Source organism: Corythoichthys intestinalis, chromosome 20 (genome assembly GCF_030265065.1).
Source record: "Corythoichthys intestinalis isolate RoL2023-P3 chromosome 20, ASM3026506v1, whole genome shotgun sequence".
Lineage (NCBI taxonomy): Eukaryota > Metazoa > Chordata > Actinopteri > Syngnathiformes > Syngnathidae > Corythoichthys > Corythoichthys intestinalis.
The window spans coordinates 7,110,533-7,127,696 of record NC_080414.1 but is presented as its reverse complement, the minus strand read 5'-3'; the positions used below and the strand labels follow the sequence as shown (position 1 = coordinate 7,127,696).

Genomic DNA, 17,164 nt, shown 5'->3' with positions numbered 1-17,164 from the left:
ACACATCCAAGCGGTCCATATCATTCAGGAGCATAAAATACCGCGTGAATTATGAAATAAACATGCTTTTTCGTGTCACATGCACTTTAAATCAGTAATGTTCTGCTGTCTGCAACTTCCCAGACTAGTACGGTATGCGGTCCTTCATGTACATTTCTACCTGTGTGTTTTCAGCGCTCACGCTCAGCCTTCTCCCTCACCAGTGACGACTCGCCCGAAAAACCCCCACAGGACGAGGCGGGTGGCAGCCTTCAAGAGTACTCCTCTCTGAAGAGGGACGCCAAGGCCACGTCACTGCCCACCTGGAAGAGTGTCGACCGTCTGGACAACACCAGTAATGACATTTATTTCTTGTATCCAAGCAGATTGCTATTAATTTATTGTCATTTATTCAGTGTCTTGAATGCAGGAGGAATGGTTTAAAAAAAAAAAAAAAAAATTCAAGGACATCTTTTTAAATTCAGAATGTATTTTGTCATGTTGAATAAAACTGATTCAGGTTTTCAATTGGTAAAGCCTTTAAAAAAAACTTCTTGTATTAAATTGAAATATTAGCCGGGGTATTAAATATTCCAGCTATCCATTCATTTGCTACGTCTACATTTTTTTCCCCAAAATAAATCTCACTGTATTTCCGTAGTATGGCTGGCCTGCGTCTTATACGCAGGTGCAATTTACATAAAGTTAATACCGTACAGTTAGTCTCCGGGTTACAACATACTTAAGCAATTTCAACTTTACGACGCCGGAGTCGTGTCAACCATTTTGACACCAGCCTTTTAATAAAACACTCGATACAAAACGATTGGTGTTAAAACGTCCATCTAGTCACATCAATGTGTAAATTTTGTAGATTAGCCTAATTTGCCTCACAAAAGTCCGCTAGCTTAAATGCTACAAATGCCAACATATTTACAGTTCTCATAGCAAATCACTCACACGTAACTCCACAAACTGTAGCGCTAAACTTAATTACAAATGCATACACAAACATATATTAGCTAAAGCAACTTACAGCCTTATGTGGGTTAAACCAGAGCGCAACTAACCTTTATCCAAGTCAGACATCTGAGTGCTCCTGTATGGACCCAACACTGCCACCAGAGGTCAGTTTATCCTCCACCATTAAACAAAATACAATACTTTTGGACTTTTTGGATAGTTATTTTTCATTTTAAAGGGTTAATTCCGGCTTACTTTACATCGCCAGCGTAGGAACAGAACTTGTTCGTAACCCGGGGACTCTTCAGTCTACATATTAGATTTTACAATTTTTTTTTTGCCAGAGACGCCAACAGTTGCTCAACCAGTTTCACCAATGAGACGTCGCAACAATAATCACATGACTCCATTATCCCAATCTTGCTTGCAATCAAGATTGCCGTTCTCTGATCACACTAGCCTGTTTAATCATGCGGCGTCTTTAAAGCACAATAAAAAATTTAATATTTGACGTTGCCATCAACATAACTTGAAATTGCAGAATTTAATCTCTCTCTGCATTTTTTATTTGGCACCCATTGACCACAGAAAACCGGAAGTATTATGATCTGTTTAGTTTCATAATAGGAAATATGTTTTCTCCACTAGAGGGCCCTCGTGCTCTTTGGACGAATAATGCTTAATTTCTATTGATTTTGAATTAAAAAAATTGGGGGGGGGGGGGTGCTTATTGTGGTTATGTATTATGATATAGTACAGTATACTAACAACAGTTCATATAGATACCTTTGTGCTGAGAAAAAAATACCATTGTTTAAAAAAAAAATCAAAAGTCTTAAGCAGTTACTCACAATGTTACTCATTGTTTTGAGTATTATTTTCACAAAATACTTTTTTACTTGTACTCGGCTACATTTTTGGATGACTACTTTACCTTGAGTAATATTATTTTGAAGTAACGCTACTCTTACAGTTTTTTGGCTACGCTACCCACCTCTGCTTAAACATTAATGTCACATTGACCAAGAAGTGAACACTCCCCACAACAAGCCACGAGGGGGCACTCTAGGCTTATGATTCAGAAGTACTAAGACGTGAGCTCAAATAGATCCTATCAAACCAGCTCATAAAGTTTAGGAAAGATTATCACTTTGGAGCTGTTTAATTTAAGAAATTCAATTTCCATTTTCACCTTCATTAATTGTTTTTTGAATGCCTCAAGCCTTGTAGATCACCTCAAAAATCTGGCTTAAATTGTATCCTGAGCAGTCTGTATGTTGTTGAGCTAAAGTGTTGTAACTTAGCCTACTAAGTAGGTTGCTAAGCTAAATGAATTTTAAGTTAGCACTAGCGCTGTGTGATACATGAATCTATGCAATGTTTGCAAAGTTTTGCAACTATTATTTTGAACTTTAAAGTAATACTAGTAACCGTGTGTACTGTTTAGCTACTTACCAAAGAAAAATGGCAGCTGACATACATTCCCCCCCCCAAAAAACGAAAGCTACCTGTTGTTGAGTTAATGTGTTGTAACGTAGCTTACTAAGTAGCTTGCTAAGCTAAATAATTCTTACATTCGCACTAGCGCTGTGTGTGTGTGTGATACGTGGCTCTATGCAATGTTTTCTAAGTTTTGCAACTATTATTTTGAACTTTAAAGGAATACTAGTAACCGTGTGTACTGTTTAGCTACTTACCAAAGAAAAATGGCAGCTGACATACATAAGCGGAGTTTGGGGGGGAGGCAAACGTGTCATTGCATGTAATTGACTTTCCTATATATAAAAAAGTTGCAAAGCGATAAAACAAACAACAAAAATGAATGAAATGAACAAAAAAAGATATTTCCATAATGGGTCAAAATTATTTTTTTAACAGATCATGTGACGAGCACCTTAGACGGTCATTTGCTTTGCATATTATTTAAAAAAAAAATAAAAATTAGGGAAGGACAATTTTATTTTTCAATTGATTTTTTTCTTTGTTTGAAAATATATTTTTTTGATTGAAGCAAGTTTTTTGGGGATTGAATGATTTAGACACAAATGTCACACAAAAAGAATTGCTAAAATCAAAGGAAGTTTTTTTTTTTTTAAATGAAAAATTAAGTGTTCAAATGCACATATTTGAGTCTAATATTTTTTCGTATTCAAAACATTTTTTTTCTATGATTTAAATTTTTCTTTTTTTTTTTTTTTTGATTGAAGTGATTTTTCTTTTAAAAATATATGTTTTTTGTTTGAAGCAACTTATTTTTTTGATTGGATAACAAAGACACAAATGTCCTCACCAAAATGTGGCCCAAACGCAAAACAGTACTTCAATAAAAAATGTTGCTTCAACCCAAAAAAAAAAAAAAAACAAACAAATAAAAAAATCCAAAGAAAAATAGCTTTCAAATGCATTTTTTTGAGTTTCAGATTTATTTTGCATTCAAACATTTTTTTTTATTGAAGTGACTTTTTTTTTTTAAATATATATTTTGATTGAATTTTTTTTTTTTTTTTTTTTTTTTTTTCTTTGATTGAAGCAACTTCTTTTTGGACCGAATAATGAAGACGCAAATCTACCTCCATTTGCCTTCGCCCAGGTGATACAATTTTTGACTGGGGTAACTACATTGGCACGACACCGGTGGGCATACCATATTCAATGGATGACGATCTTGGCAAAAAGTACAGCTGTCCTAAGCAGCCTGGTTTAGAATTCCCCCCAAGAATGATAGCAAACAAAAAAACGCTCATTTTCAATTTATTATCATAAATATTCTTGCAAGCTAATTTTATTGCTGACACTGCGTTTTGGGTCATCAACGTGTTGTGCCCCCCTCTGCCCCAAAAGTCAAACTCCGCCTATGCTGACATACATTTCCCCCCAAAAAATATGATTTATAGTCTAGTGCGACTTATACATACTTTAAGATGCATTTTTTGTACAAGTGTAAGCAACTTGTAGTCTGGAAAAGGTTTTTTTTTCCTGTTGCTACTGTCAGTACTTCAGAGCATTTGTTTTAGATTGAACAAATCCTCATGTTTCGTATTATCAATACAGGTGCATCCTCAGTCCTCCAAAGCCCGGACGGTAACTGGATCGCTCTCCACAGCTCTCAGCTGTCTCGTCCCAGCCTCCTCACCAAGAGGAAAAGCCTCGTGTTCAGCGTCTTGGAGAAGGAGTCCGGCGTCGTCTCGGCCTACGACGAGATGGGTTCCGACTCTGAAGAGGACGATCAAGGCAGCTGGGGCGCAGCGTTGCAACAGTTCCGCCGCAAGCTGTCCGATGAGACCTATTACACTGACTCGCAGCATGACCCCGAGTGGACATATACGCAGCACCTGCCCGTGACCTCCCCTTCTTCGGGCCAGTACACGAACACAGAAACCCTCAATTCGGACTCGGAGGCATCATCGGCACGATCGTGTCCTCGGAAACCACCTCAAAACCTGCTGAGGAAGAAAGGACCATCGGATACTCACCTTCACCCGTACCACCAACCAATGTTTCACCAACACCTTCACCAAAACCTCTCTCCATATCCACTTGTCTCAGGGGCATTGGATGTGAATTTTAACCCCAAGGTATGTACATTACGATTTTGAATATTTTTCATACTGTTTCAGCAGCGCATATACTGTATATTACACCATAACCACCAGACATTACATACTCATACAAGGAAAAGTCTGTGATGCAGTAAATGAGATATAGTTTTGCTTTGCAGAGATGCAACTAAGTTGGATAGCCATTTATTGTCAGTACACATTATTTCAGTATAAAGATTAAAAAATAAATTAGAATACCTTTGCTTAGCCTCAAACAATAGTAAAAAAAAAAAAAATCAGGCTCTAAGTACAACAAAAGAACAATTGGCTAACTTGCATAGCAAAAATCCGCTAGCTTAAATGCTATAAAATGCTTTTTTTTCTTTAACAATGCTCTTAACAAATCATATTCCCACAAAAAGTGGCTAAATATACTTCTGAACTAAAGAACGGATGCATAAACAAACATATCAGCTCAAAAAAACATACCATATGTTGGTCTTAACTGGGAGCAGCTGGATTCAGCCATGTTAGACGAGTTATGGCATATTCACTGTTGCCATTACATGATAGTGTAGCCACCCAAATCAATCAAATTAAATGCAACACCTTCAAAACAAACCATTTTAACGTCACTCTAATTCAACGAATCCCCGAAGCAGCAAAATTTGATTTGAAGCTTTTTTGTAATCGAATTATTTGATTTAATCGATTAATCGTTGCAGCACTACAGAAATTTATTGTGAGGTTTTAAGTAGAAAATAATGATTCCTTTTAGAAGTATCCTTTAAAAACGGCTAAATATACCAATAAACTAAATTATGAATGCATAAAAAAAAATTAGCTTAAACAAAAACTTACCTTATGTTGGTCTTAACAGGGAGTGGTGGATTTAGCCATGTGAAATGAGTTGTGTCATAATCACTTTTGCCACTAGAGGGCAGTTGATCCACCAAAATCAATAAAAATAAATTCAAACACTCTCAAAACAAACCATTACAACGCCGCTCTAATTAAATGAATCCTCGTACCAGTGAAATTTGATTCGAAGCTTTTTTCTCATCGAATTATTTGATTTAATCGATTAATCGTTGCAGCACTACAGAAATTTATTGTGAGGTTTTAAGTAGAAGATAATGATTCCTTTTAGAAATATCCTTTGAAAACGGCTAAGTATACCAATAAACTAAATTATGAATGCATAAAAAAACATTAGCTCAAACAAAAACTTACCTTATGTTGGTCTTAAGAGGGAGCAGCTGGATTTAGCCATGATAAATGAGTTATGTCATAATCAATTTTGCCACTAGAGGGCAGTGTATCAACCCAAATCAATAAAACTAAATTCAAACACTCTCAAAACAAACCTTTACAACGCCGCTCTAAATAAACGAATCCTCGAAGCAGCAAAATTTGATACCACGCTTTTTTTCTAATCGAATTACTCAAGTTAAACGTTTAATCGTTGCAGCACTTAGACATATTTACCATTCGTCCACGTTTGCAGGTGACTGGGGACAGCAGCGAGGCTGAAGAAAGGCAAAACGACCCAATTAGAAGGTCACGGAGGCGCCGCAAAAGCAAGAGGGATTCATCAAACGAGAGCAGGTCTGGGAGCCAGAACTACTCACAGTCCATTCAGGTAACAGATTGCTGCAAATCCAAAATTTGACTTCCTTGGAGATGGTGAGAAAATGCTGATGTTAAGTCTAAAAGGTAGAAAAATATATCATTTTATAATTGCAATTCCTAGATGTTTTGCCTCTGAAGACCTATGAGAACTTGAAACAACCTGATTGCATGCTAAGGAAGTAGTATGATCTTCCAGGAAAAATCTTTGCCACAAATTTACAGCGTGTATAATACAGTATGGCTGCAACTAACGATTATTTTTTATTTTTATTTTGTATAACTAAAGTTATACAACATAAAATATACAATATACACTGACCGGCCACTTTCTTAGGTACACCATGCTAGTAACGGGTTGGACCCCCTTTTGCCTTCAGAACTGCCTCAATTCTTCGTGGCATAGATTCAACAAGGTGCTGGAAGCATTCCTCAGAGAGTTTGGTCCATATTGACATGATGGCATCACACAGTTGGTGCAGATTTGTCGGCTGCACATCCATGATGCGAATCCCCCGTTCCACCACATCCCAAAGATGCTCTATTGGATTGAGATCTGGTGACTGTGGAGGCCATTTGAGTACAGTGAACTCATTGTCATGTTCAAGAAACCAGTCTGAGATGATTCCAGCTTTATGACATGGCGCATTATCCTGCTGAAAGTAGCCATCAGAAGTTGGGTACATTGTGGTCATAAAGGGATGGACATGGTCAGCAACAATACTCAGGTAGGCTGTGGCGTTCCAACGATGCTCAATTGGTACCAAGGGCCCCAAAGAGTGCCAAGAAAATATTCCCCACACCATTACACCACCTCCAGCCTGAACCGTTGATACAAGGCAGGATGGGATTCATGGTTTCATGTTGTTGACGCCAAATTCTGACCCTACCATCCGAATGTCGCAGCAGAAATCGAGACTCATCAGACCAGGCAACGTTTTTCCAATCTTCTACTGTCAAATTTCGATGAGCTTGTGCAAATTGTAGCCTCAGTCTCCTGTTCTTAGCTGAAAGCAGTGGCACCCGGCGTGGCCTTCTGCTGCTGTAGCCCATCTGCCTCAAAGTTTGACGTACTGTGCGTTCAGAGATGCTCTTCTGCCTACCTTGGTTGTAACGGGTGGTTATTTGAGTCACTGTTGCCTTTCTATCAGCTCGAACCAGTCTGGCCATTCTCCTCTGACCTCTGGCATCAACAAGGCATTTCCGCCCACAGAACTGCCACTCACTGGATATTTTTTCTTTTTCGGACCATTCTCTGTAAACCCTAGAGATGGTTGTGCGTGAAAATCCCAGTAGGTCAGCAGTTTCTGAAATACTCAGACCAGCCCTTCTGGCACCAACAACCATGCCACGTTCAAAGTCACTCAAATCACCTTTCTTCCCCATACGGATGTTCGGTTGGAACTGCAGGAGATTGTCTGTACCTAGTAAAGTAGCCGGTGAGTGTAAATGAATACTACATCACATTTGTAAAATATAAACACATAATTAAATAAATAATAGCCCATTTAAATAAAATAAATTGAAATGAGCTAAAACACCTGTAATTAAATAATAAGAATAATACGCAGATCTTGCTTACACAATTAAATGTATTAATTTCTGTGTGGCGCTTTAACTTGAGAAAATCCACCAATAAAGCTTAAGAAAACAGTTCATAAGAAAAAAAAATGATTCACTTGAGGTATTTCATTTGTAAAATACATGTTAACATCTTTGTCATTGGGATTGCTTTTCTCTTTGGCACAGGACTGCTTTTTTCTTCTTTCTTTCAGAAAGAAAGCTGACCAATACGCGGGGTCTGAAAGGCAAATTCTTGTTGGATTATTATCTTTAAATACCCGCTACTTTTTGAGCAGAATTCTAGCTTTGTATAGGCTAATGTTCCTATTGTTGAAAGCACAAAAGTGTAATAAAAAACTAGCACATTTATATTTTGCATTTTGTTTTCTGACTGTACCGAAAATGAACCGAACCGTGACCTCAAAACCGAGGTATACGTACCGAACCGAGGTTTTTGTGTACCGTTACACCCAGGGCCGGCCCAGGCCATCTGGGGGCCCTAAGCAAAATAATGCAAAGGGGCCCTATTTTTGGTCCACCATTTTGTCACAGTGTACTGTGAAACCCATACATGCAATCCAACACATACGTCCATATTTTGCATATCAATCAAATTTTGTTGCACTGCATACTTCAAACTTCTCACCCCAATTGATTGTCAGTACTTACAGTAGATAGCCCCAAACCTTTTTCTAAAGGAGGAAAGAAAGAAGTTAAGGAAGAACTTTTATTTTTTTAAGCTTGTAATCAAGTATCAAAACTCACAAAAGTCAAATAAAGCAAATTATAGTAAACAAAATAGAATATAAATTAAACAATTACCATATTGGGCGCCCCCTTGTGGTCAGGGGCCCTAAGCAGCTGCATCGTCTGCGTATAGGCTGGGCCGGCCCTGGTTACACCCCTACCATGTACCCTAGCTCTTTTCCTCTATTGATTACGCTCTTTCCTCCGTGTCCGAGTCACCGGAAAGTAAATGACAAGAGCCCTACTAACTCCGGTGGCATAAAATACCGTTCGGAAGTTTAAGAACATGGCAGTTTTGACCATTATGAAGTAATTAAGACTCGTTGTACTGAATAAATGCATTTTTAAGATTTCCTATTCCATTTAGCACAAGACTGTTATTTGTCATGAACATACAATTTATTTAGCCATTGGGGAAAATACTTAGATACAAAGAATATCCTGTAAAAATATTGGAGGAGAGAGATAAAAACAATGATGACATTCTGCAGTCTGCTCTCTATCGCCTTTTTCCCATTCTGAATATTGGAGGAATGAGTGAAATATGTTACTTCGACACCCTGTTACAGCGGCATCATAACTTGTATTGTGAAACCCATAGGTAGTCGCCAAACAGCAATTGTGTGCTGACTATTAAAATAGTAATTGAAGATGAATATTTAATTAACAAGTTCTATTTTGTGTGTTAATGCCCTTCCCCTGCAGGAGAGCAGTGGTTTTCTTCTCACTGACTTACTGAAGAGGAGCTTAAGTGAGGATCAGCCTGTTTCTGACGCAGTGCCCATGAGCACAGCAGCACCAGATGCCTTCACATCAGATGTCATCACACCGGAGTCGCAAGACTTGGATAAAGTGGCACCGAATTCAGTGGACCCACGCAGCCCTGTTTCACCCCAACCTACGGCTCCGGCGCCCCATCACAACACGGAACCCGTTGGCACAGCGGACTTTCTGAAGGAAGAACTGCAGTCGAGGATCAGTAAACTGGTCAGGAGCCGCACCAACAGCAGAGAGAGCAGTTCTTCTGTGGAGGAGTGGCCCTCTCACAAACAGACGGAGGGAGAAAGCGTCAGACCAATTTCAAAAGACACGGAACGAAAGAAGCCTAAGTCGAGTGTGAGATTAAGAGAGAACGCGAGTGAACCAGACGGTCAAGTGAATGGCCAAGAGACGTCGAGTAGTGAGAGGTTGATAAAAAGCCCGCCTCCGAGCGCGGAAGGCCGAGCGAAGGAGCGCAGGTCAGAGAAGCGAGTGGGGAGTTCAGAGGAAACGGCAGTTGAAAAAGAGCAAAAGCGAGGAGAGAGAAAGAAAAACAAGAGACAACACAGACGAGATTTGGAGAAGGAGATGTCAGAATGGAAAAGCTGCTCCAGTGCAGCCAGCTCGCCTGCTGTTACGCCATCTTCCCAGGAGGGGGTGCTGTCTGACAACCAGGTAAGCACTTGACAGAACTAAGGGATTTTAAACCTCATGTTTGTCTTGCTCTGCATTTCAACTGTCTTCTCATTTTACCCCGATTACTTTCCCATTAATAATGTGATATGTATGACCTTGGCTGTTGTCTTCTTTTTTGCCACATTTTCACTTTCTCTTTTTTTGCAACTTGCGCGTCTGTGCATATTTGCGAAGTGAAACTCAATGATGTGGAGAAGGAGAAGGTCAGATTTTAAGGTCAGACTTATAGACTTCAAGGGCGTAGGTTTGGTCTTAATATTGGTAGGGACGATATAACAGCAAAACCCGCATGTACATTTTTTTTGCTGGGGGTGGGACATTAATAAAACCAAACATATTTGGTGAATGGGGGTCAGGGCCACATTTCTCACCAATATGAACCTAATTAATTGATAAGCTAAATGATTAACGCAAAATAAATCTCTTTTACATATACTAACTTTTACACTGCAAATTTATAACGTTTTAATCTGATAATTTTTGTTATATGTAGTCAAATTATCTTTTTTTTTTTCTTGAGTATCGAAGGTTAGTTAACAGATTAATGCGTTGGATTCTTCCACTTTAAGTAAACATGACTATTTGTTCATATTAAGCCCATATAACTAACAGTTGGTCATTTTTCACCTAAATCAAGAAAAACAATATTTTAAATAATGTTTTGAACAATATTCTTGAATTAAGAACATTTCTGACATACAATGTTTTCTTTAAGAATAAAATTAGAAAGTTTTTGCTTAAAACAAGTCTGTTAAGCTTATTTTCAGCTAGCCGTTTTTCTTATTTCAAGAAATCTAAGTGAGTAAAATCGACTTGAAGCTAGAGCTGGGAATCTTTGGGCACCTAACGATTCGATTACGATTCAGAGGCTCCGATTCGATTATAAAACAATTATTGATGCACCCCCCTCCTTTTTATTTAAAAAAATTTTTTTTTTAATGTTTTGTACATTAGTTCCAAAATTTTTCAAAAATTCCTCTCAGGCTAAACCAAACTACTATTTCAGTATCAAGTTAACATATAACAGTAAACAAATATACAAAAGTAACAGTAAATAAAAAAACTCCAGTCCCTATTCTGTATCAGCAGCTTTATACTACATTCAATTAATTTAATGTTGTGAATCACCTGTTACAGTTGTTAAAATTGCTCCCGTTATTCCATAATTTCCCTTCTGTCTACTTTTGTCAAAGTTTTAAAACTATTTCATCATTTAAAGATAGATTCAAGACAAGATTCTGCCGATTTAGGAGTATTTTGGATAAAAAGTTAATTAGGTTCGCTACAACAGAGCCTTCTAGAGAGGTCTACTGCTTTAAGATGGCGGCTGTTTACTTACGCCGGAAAGTCTGTCATTTTGCATCTCCTTTCAATAATACATGTTCTAACATCGACGTCGTCTGTCATTTTGCATCTAGTTCTACATATATATGATATCTACTGTAGTAAGTCGTATGTTTGTAGCAACTAGCAACTGGGCTTTGTTTGTAGCGGCTGTCAACCGCAGTCAGGTATGATTGTTTTTTTTTTTTATCTAGCAGCATGAGTTGAACATGATATTTACTCTCGGTCCGTTCCTCATTGCATCCCAAAGACTGCGCTGACTGTGTTTTACTTCCGCTTTACCTGGTATAATTCAATAATCGGAATTTGGATATTTGTGAATCGTTCTCGAATCTTCCACGGCTGAATCGCGAATAATCTAAGAATCGGAAATTTCGCACGCCTCTACTTGAAGCACTGTAACAGCAGCAAAATTAGTGGAGTGTCCCCCATCTCCACAAAGTTGATGTCTTTTTACATTATTTACAGTGGCTGCTGCTGGTGGAAAAAAAACTTCGAATATCCCTCGTCTTTGAAGGGGGCGGGGGAGGCGGCATCTGTCGGGCTGTGAATGCGCGCGTGTGTGTGTGTGGGGGGGGGGGGTAAATCATCAGCCAATCAAACGTGCGTTTGAGGGGAAAAAATGGACTGGAACGTTCAGCGAGTGAAAAGGGGTCAGTGTAAGTCTGAACATAATGAAATGGTAGGATCAATTCTATCCTTACAACATATAGGAAGACAATCTAAATGACCTATATAACTGAAGTCATTAAATAATGCAAATAAGGTTGCTTAAAAGTTGGTGGGGATAACTTGATCATCCTGAAAAGTTGGTAGTGTTATGTCCCTACCGTCCCTATGCAAACCTACGCCCTTGATAGACTTCATAACCTATTGACATGACACGGGAAACGGGCCGATTCGTAGGGGCCTAGTTTCAAAAACTTCAAGTTCAAATATTTACAAAGCCAAACCTTGTTATGTACCCTTTCTTGGCTATAACGGAGGCCAAATGTTTTGTATAACTCTTCACAAGCTTTTCACACACTGTTGCTGGTATTTTGGCCCATTCCTCCATGCAGATCTCCTCTAGAGCAGTGATGTTTTGGGGCTGTTGTTGGGCAACACGGACTTTCAACACCCCCCTCCTCACCCCGTGGTGTCAAAATGATGATAAGAACGGTGAGCAAAAATACCAGAACCACACGGGGGGACCTAGTGAATGACCTACAGAGAGCTGGGACCACAATAACAAAGGCTACTATAAGTAACACAATGTGCCACCAGGGACTCAAATCCTGCACTGCCAGACGTGTCCATCTGCTGAAGAAAGTACACGTCCAGGCCCGTCTGCGGTTCGCTGGAGAGCCTTTGGATGATCCAGAAGAGGACTGGGAGAATGTGTTATGGACAGATGAAACCAAAATAGAACTTTTTGCTAGAAACACAGGTTCTCGTGTTTGGAGGAAAAATAATACTGAATTGCACCATACCCACTGTGAAGCATGGGGGTGGAAACATCATGCTTTGGGGCTGTTTTTTTCTGCAAAGGGACCAGGATGACTGATCTGTGCAAAGGAAAGAATGAATGGGGTCATGTATTGACAGATTTTGAGTGAAAATCTCCTTCCATCAGCAAGGGCATTGAAGATGAGACGTGGTTGGGTCTTTCAGCATGACAATGATCCCAAACACACAGCCAGGGCAACAAAGGAGTGGCTTCGTAAGATGCATTTCAAGGTCCTGGAGTGGCCTAGCCAGTCTCCAGATCTCAACCCCATAGAAAATCTGTGGAGGGAGTTGAAAGTCCGTGTTGCCCAACGACAGCCCCAAAATATCACTGTTCTAGAGGAGAGCTGCATGGAGGAATGGGTCAAAATACCAGCAACAGTGTGTGAAAAGCTTGTGAAGAGTTACAGAAAACGTTTGGCCTCCGTTATTGCCAACAAAGGGTACATAACAAAGTATTGAGATGAACTTTTGGTATTAAGCATACTTATTTTCCACCATGATTTGCAAACAAATTCTTTAAAAATCACACAATGTGATTTTCTGGGGATTTTTTCCATATTGTGTGTCTCATGGTTGAGGTTTACCCATGTTGACAATTACAGGCCTCTCTAATATTTTCAAGTGGGAGAACTTGCACAATGAGTGGTTGACTAAATACTTATTTGTCCCACTGTACATGCACAACACAATATTATGTTATCATAATGATCGTCATATATCTTTCAGTCATATCTCGGAAAGTAATGACTCATGCTTACCTCAAATGTTCCTGTCGTAGGCTACGTATTCACACGGGGAGGAAGCAGCCTTGTTCATTCTTGAGAGTGTTCTCATGTTTATTTTCTGCCCCTGAGAAAAATAAGCCCGATCATCACATAGTACGTGTCCGCCACTTCAGTATGTACTCTTGACCCGGTTGCTCTCAAAGTAATCTCAAAAAACATGATAGCCCAAAGAAATATTTAAAGGGGGGAAGAAGGCACTTTTCTCTTCCGCAGTCGAATTGTGGCTTTCATTAATTGTTTTTCCTATGTAGATCAGTATATCTTATTGAAACAGGGACACCTGAGGCTTATAATCAGGTGAAGTTTATGAATATTTTTTTCTTAAAGCAATAATAAAGCAACCCTGTTGATTTTAGCACCTGAATCTTCCTGCCTTTTCTCACATAATCAGTGTTTCGAGAGGGATCAATACATCTCCTGATTAAAGCTTCAGTCAGCGATTCATTTTGCATTAAAGAAAGCTATATCTTTCTTCCCTTTTATGTCTAGCATTTGTCTATTTCCGAGCATACTCACCACTCAGACACCCAGACGAGTCATAAAGAGTCTGCAGGGTCCATACATTCAACAAACTATATTACTTAATTACTTGGCAAAATCTAAAAATATTACTATGAATCATAAAACCAATGCTTGCCTGCCTCACAGTTCTGAGGTGCGCGTATCAAATCCCTGCCCCAGCCACCCTGCGTACGCTTTGAATGTTCTTTTTATGAATGTGAGCGTGTATTTTTCTTTGGGTACGCTACCTTCCAACATTGAGAAAAAAAAGGAAAAAAACCTCACCTATTTTAGGTGAATTAAACATCCCTTTAGGAGACAGCAGGTTGAAATCTGACCTCCATAACGTTGTGTAAGTAGTATACATCTTCATAATCCTGCAATGATTAATTGATTAACTTGAGTAAATTGATTAGAAATAAAGCTTCAAATCAAATTTTGCTGCTTCAAATAACTGTGGCATTGTAATTAGAGATGTCCCGATCGATCGGGACCGATTACGTCATTTTCAAAGTATCGGAATCGGCAAAAAAATATCGGACATGCCTTTTTTTTAATTAAATCGTTTTCTAATTGTATTTAACGTTACAGACATAATATGTTACACTCATCCAGAGTCTTTAGTTTAAACTTAAGGTAGGGTTATCAAATTTATCCCGATAACGGCGGTAATTAATTCTTTAAAAAAATGTATCACGTTAAAATATTTAATGCAATTAATGCATGCACTGCACGACCCACTCACGCATTGTCGCGCTCAATCTGTAATGGTGCTGTTTTACCTATATAAAGAGATGAAAGGCAGCGCAAAATGAGTAGAGTGAATTTTGGCAGCCTTTGGAGTAGGGCTGCAGCTATCGAATATTTTAGTAATCGAGTAATCGACTGAAAATTCTATCGATTAATCGAGTAATCGGATAAAACAAATATATTTTTAGGTGAAGAGCAATTATAAATATACATGAGAAAACAAGACATTCCATCTAATCTTGAACCATTTTCAGTCAATCAATGTCTTTATTTTCGATGTATATTGTTGAAAACAGCCAACAATTGCATCTCAGATGTAACTAGAGTAAAACAAAAAGACTAATTCGCTGCTTTCACTCAAAAAACTTTTAGATCTTATTTAAAAAAAAATATGTATGTATATATATATATATATATATATTACCTAAAAATGCCGTTACGCTTGATAACACACATCACTTAAAAGTTAGGATTTTTTCCCACGTGTTTCAATTGAATTTCTCTTTGTGTCAAGCCATTTTTAAGTTCTAGTTAAGTTTTTAGTCTAAACTGTAAGTCCTGATAGGATTTTGAGTTTTTGAAGTGTTCAAAATGTATGATACAGGCTGTATTGGAGCACATTAGGGACCAGTGCTACTTGGTGTTTTATCCAGCAATGACTACTGAGCTAAAATTGATAGGTAGAATTATTGAGTTTTTATTTTACACCCTCATCACTCCACAACGCTATGTTATGTTAAAGCCTGTATGTAAGACAAGTTAGCCACGCATCGACAGTGGTCATAATTAATAGAAACCGAGCCCTCCGCAGGGCTAACGTTACGTGAGCTAGTAGTGACAGTAACGTTAATCTTATTTATTAGCGCTTAGCGCTCTTTATTAGCGCTTAGCGCTCTACTGCTTTAAGATGACGGCTGTTTACTAACGCTGCCCAGACACGGCCGAGTCTGTCATGGGCATCTAGTTCAACATACATGTGATCTCTATGAGACTCATCAGACGCAACCTACCAACGTAGCATCGTGCGGGCTAGTATTTAGCAACGTCGGCGTCGTTTGTAGCGGCTGTCGGTTGCAGTACGTTTTTTTTTTTTTTTTTTTTTGCTTCTTCCTCTACGCGCGTGACATCAGCACGTTGTCCCGCATTAAAAGTAGTCCGAGCAAAACGTGATGCTTAGAGCTGTCAAAATAAACGATTACTCGAGGTGAATAAAATTACTCGGATCAGTTTTTAAACTCGAGTTACTCGAGTTGCTCAAGTACTCGTTTCAGCTCTAGATACATATCGAATCGGCTTCATGCCAGAGATTCCCTACCCTAAAAAAAACCTAATAGGAGAGGCCTTTTTAAAAAGTTCAAGGGGGCACTGTTGAGGCATTTTGTTACGGTTTTTCGCAAGGTCGCAAAATTATCTAAATTTAGGCCAAGCCCCATGTTTTTGCAAATTTTGGTGAGTTTTCCAGCATGTTAAGGCCTGAAAATTGTCCATTTTTATTTGCCCCTGAAAAAGAACAATAGTAATCCTTTGCATTACAACAGGGCTCTCACACTACTTGGTGCTCGGGCCCTAAATATTTGGTCATATAGGATCAAAAGTAGGGGAAAAAATAGGCTTTTAGTCCAAAATGATGGTAGTCACTTCTTTTTACAGTGTGGATTCTGCGGCTTTGCTTCTGTCTGTAGCCTTCACCCTGCAAGTGCCCAACCCCTCCTCTCCCTCTCAAACACAACACATGCAGCAACACCCCTTCCACATTCATGTTCGTATGCATGAGAGCCGAGAGGAGAGCACATTTTTAACATCAATGTTAAAGTGCCTATTCCAGTGATTTAGCACGGTTTCATTTCCATCTTAGTCAAAAAACTAAACATAAGAGTATATGCGACTGTTAATGTCTGCCATCAACAGGTGTAAGATATGTACAGCGTTTTAAAGTTGTGATTTTTGCCAGATAAAAATACCACTGCAGAAGCGGCCCTTTGATGTCAGCTTTTTTAAAAGCCAAAACGTGTTTCCAAATGCCCAGTGGCTGAAAATGGAACTTCGCAATCGATAAAATATTGATTTTGCCAAAATGTGTTTGTGAATTACTATTATTCAAGATGTTTGTCTTCAAACATATCTTTATCATAGGCGTGTGATAAAATATCGAAATGGTGATATATCGTGATACTTTGTATACCAATAGGTTATCGATATGCTCCTGCCAAGAATCGAGATATCGTTTTAAAAAGGTGTCAATGTTTTAAAAAAAAAAAAAAAAAAAAAGGGAACCCACAAGTGACGACCAAAATCTTTAACCATAATAGTGTCTCAGGTAACTCTAAGGCTGCCATTGACAATGCTCGACGCCCAATCCATTTAGACTGGGAACGTTCGTTCATCCGAAATATTGTTGCAGCTATCAATTGTTTTAGT

The 17,164-nt window shown here is 38.6% G+C and overlaps 1 protein-coding gene across 4 annotated transcripts in view; it reads left to right on the top strand.

Moving 5' to 3' along the window:
* The window catches only part of myripb (myosin VIIA and Rab interacting protein b), a 226,526-nt gene that overhangs the window by 192,192 nt on the left and 17,170 nt on the right, over positions 1–17,164 (top strand). For all 4 annotated transcript variants that reach the window (XM_057824332.1, XM_057824331.1, XM_057824333.1 and 1 more), the window contains exons 9-12: positions 175–334; positions 3,994–4,517; positions 5,989–6,123; positions 9,126–9,854. In XM_057824332.1, the coding sequence (XP_057680315.1) occupies positions 175–334; positions 3,994–4,517; positions 5,989–6,123; positions 9,126–9,854 (1,548 nt within the window). The remainder of the gene's footprint in view (positions 1–174; positions 335–3,993; positions 4,518–5,988; positions 6,124–9,125; positions 9,855–17,164) is intronic.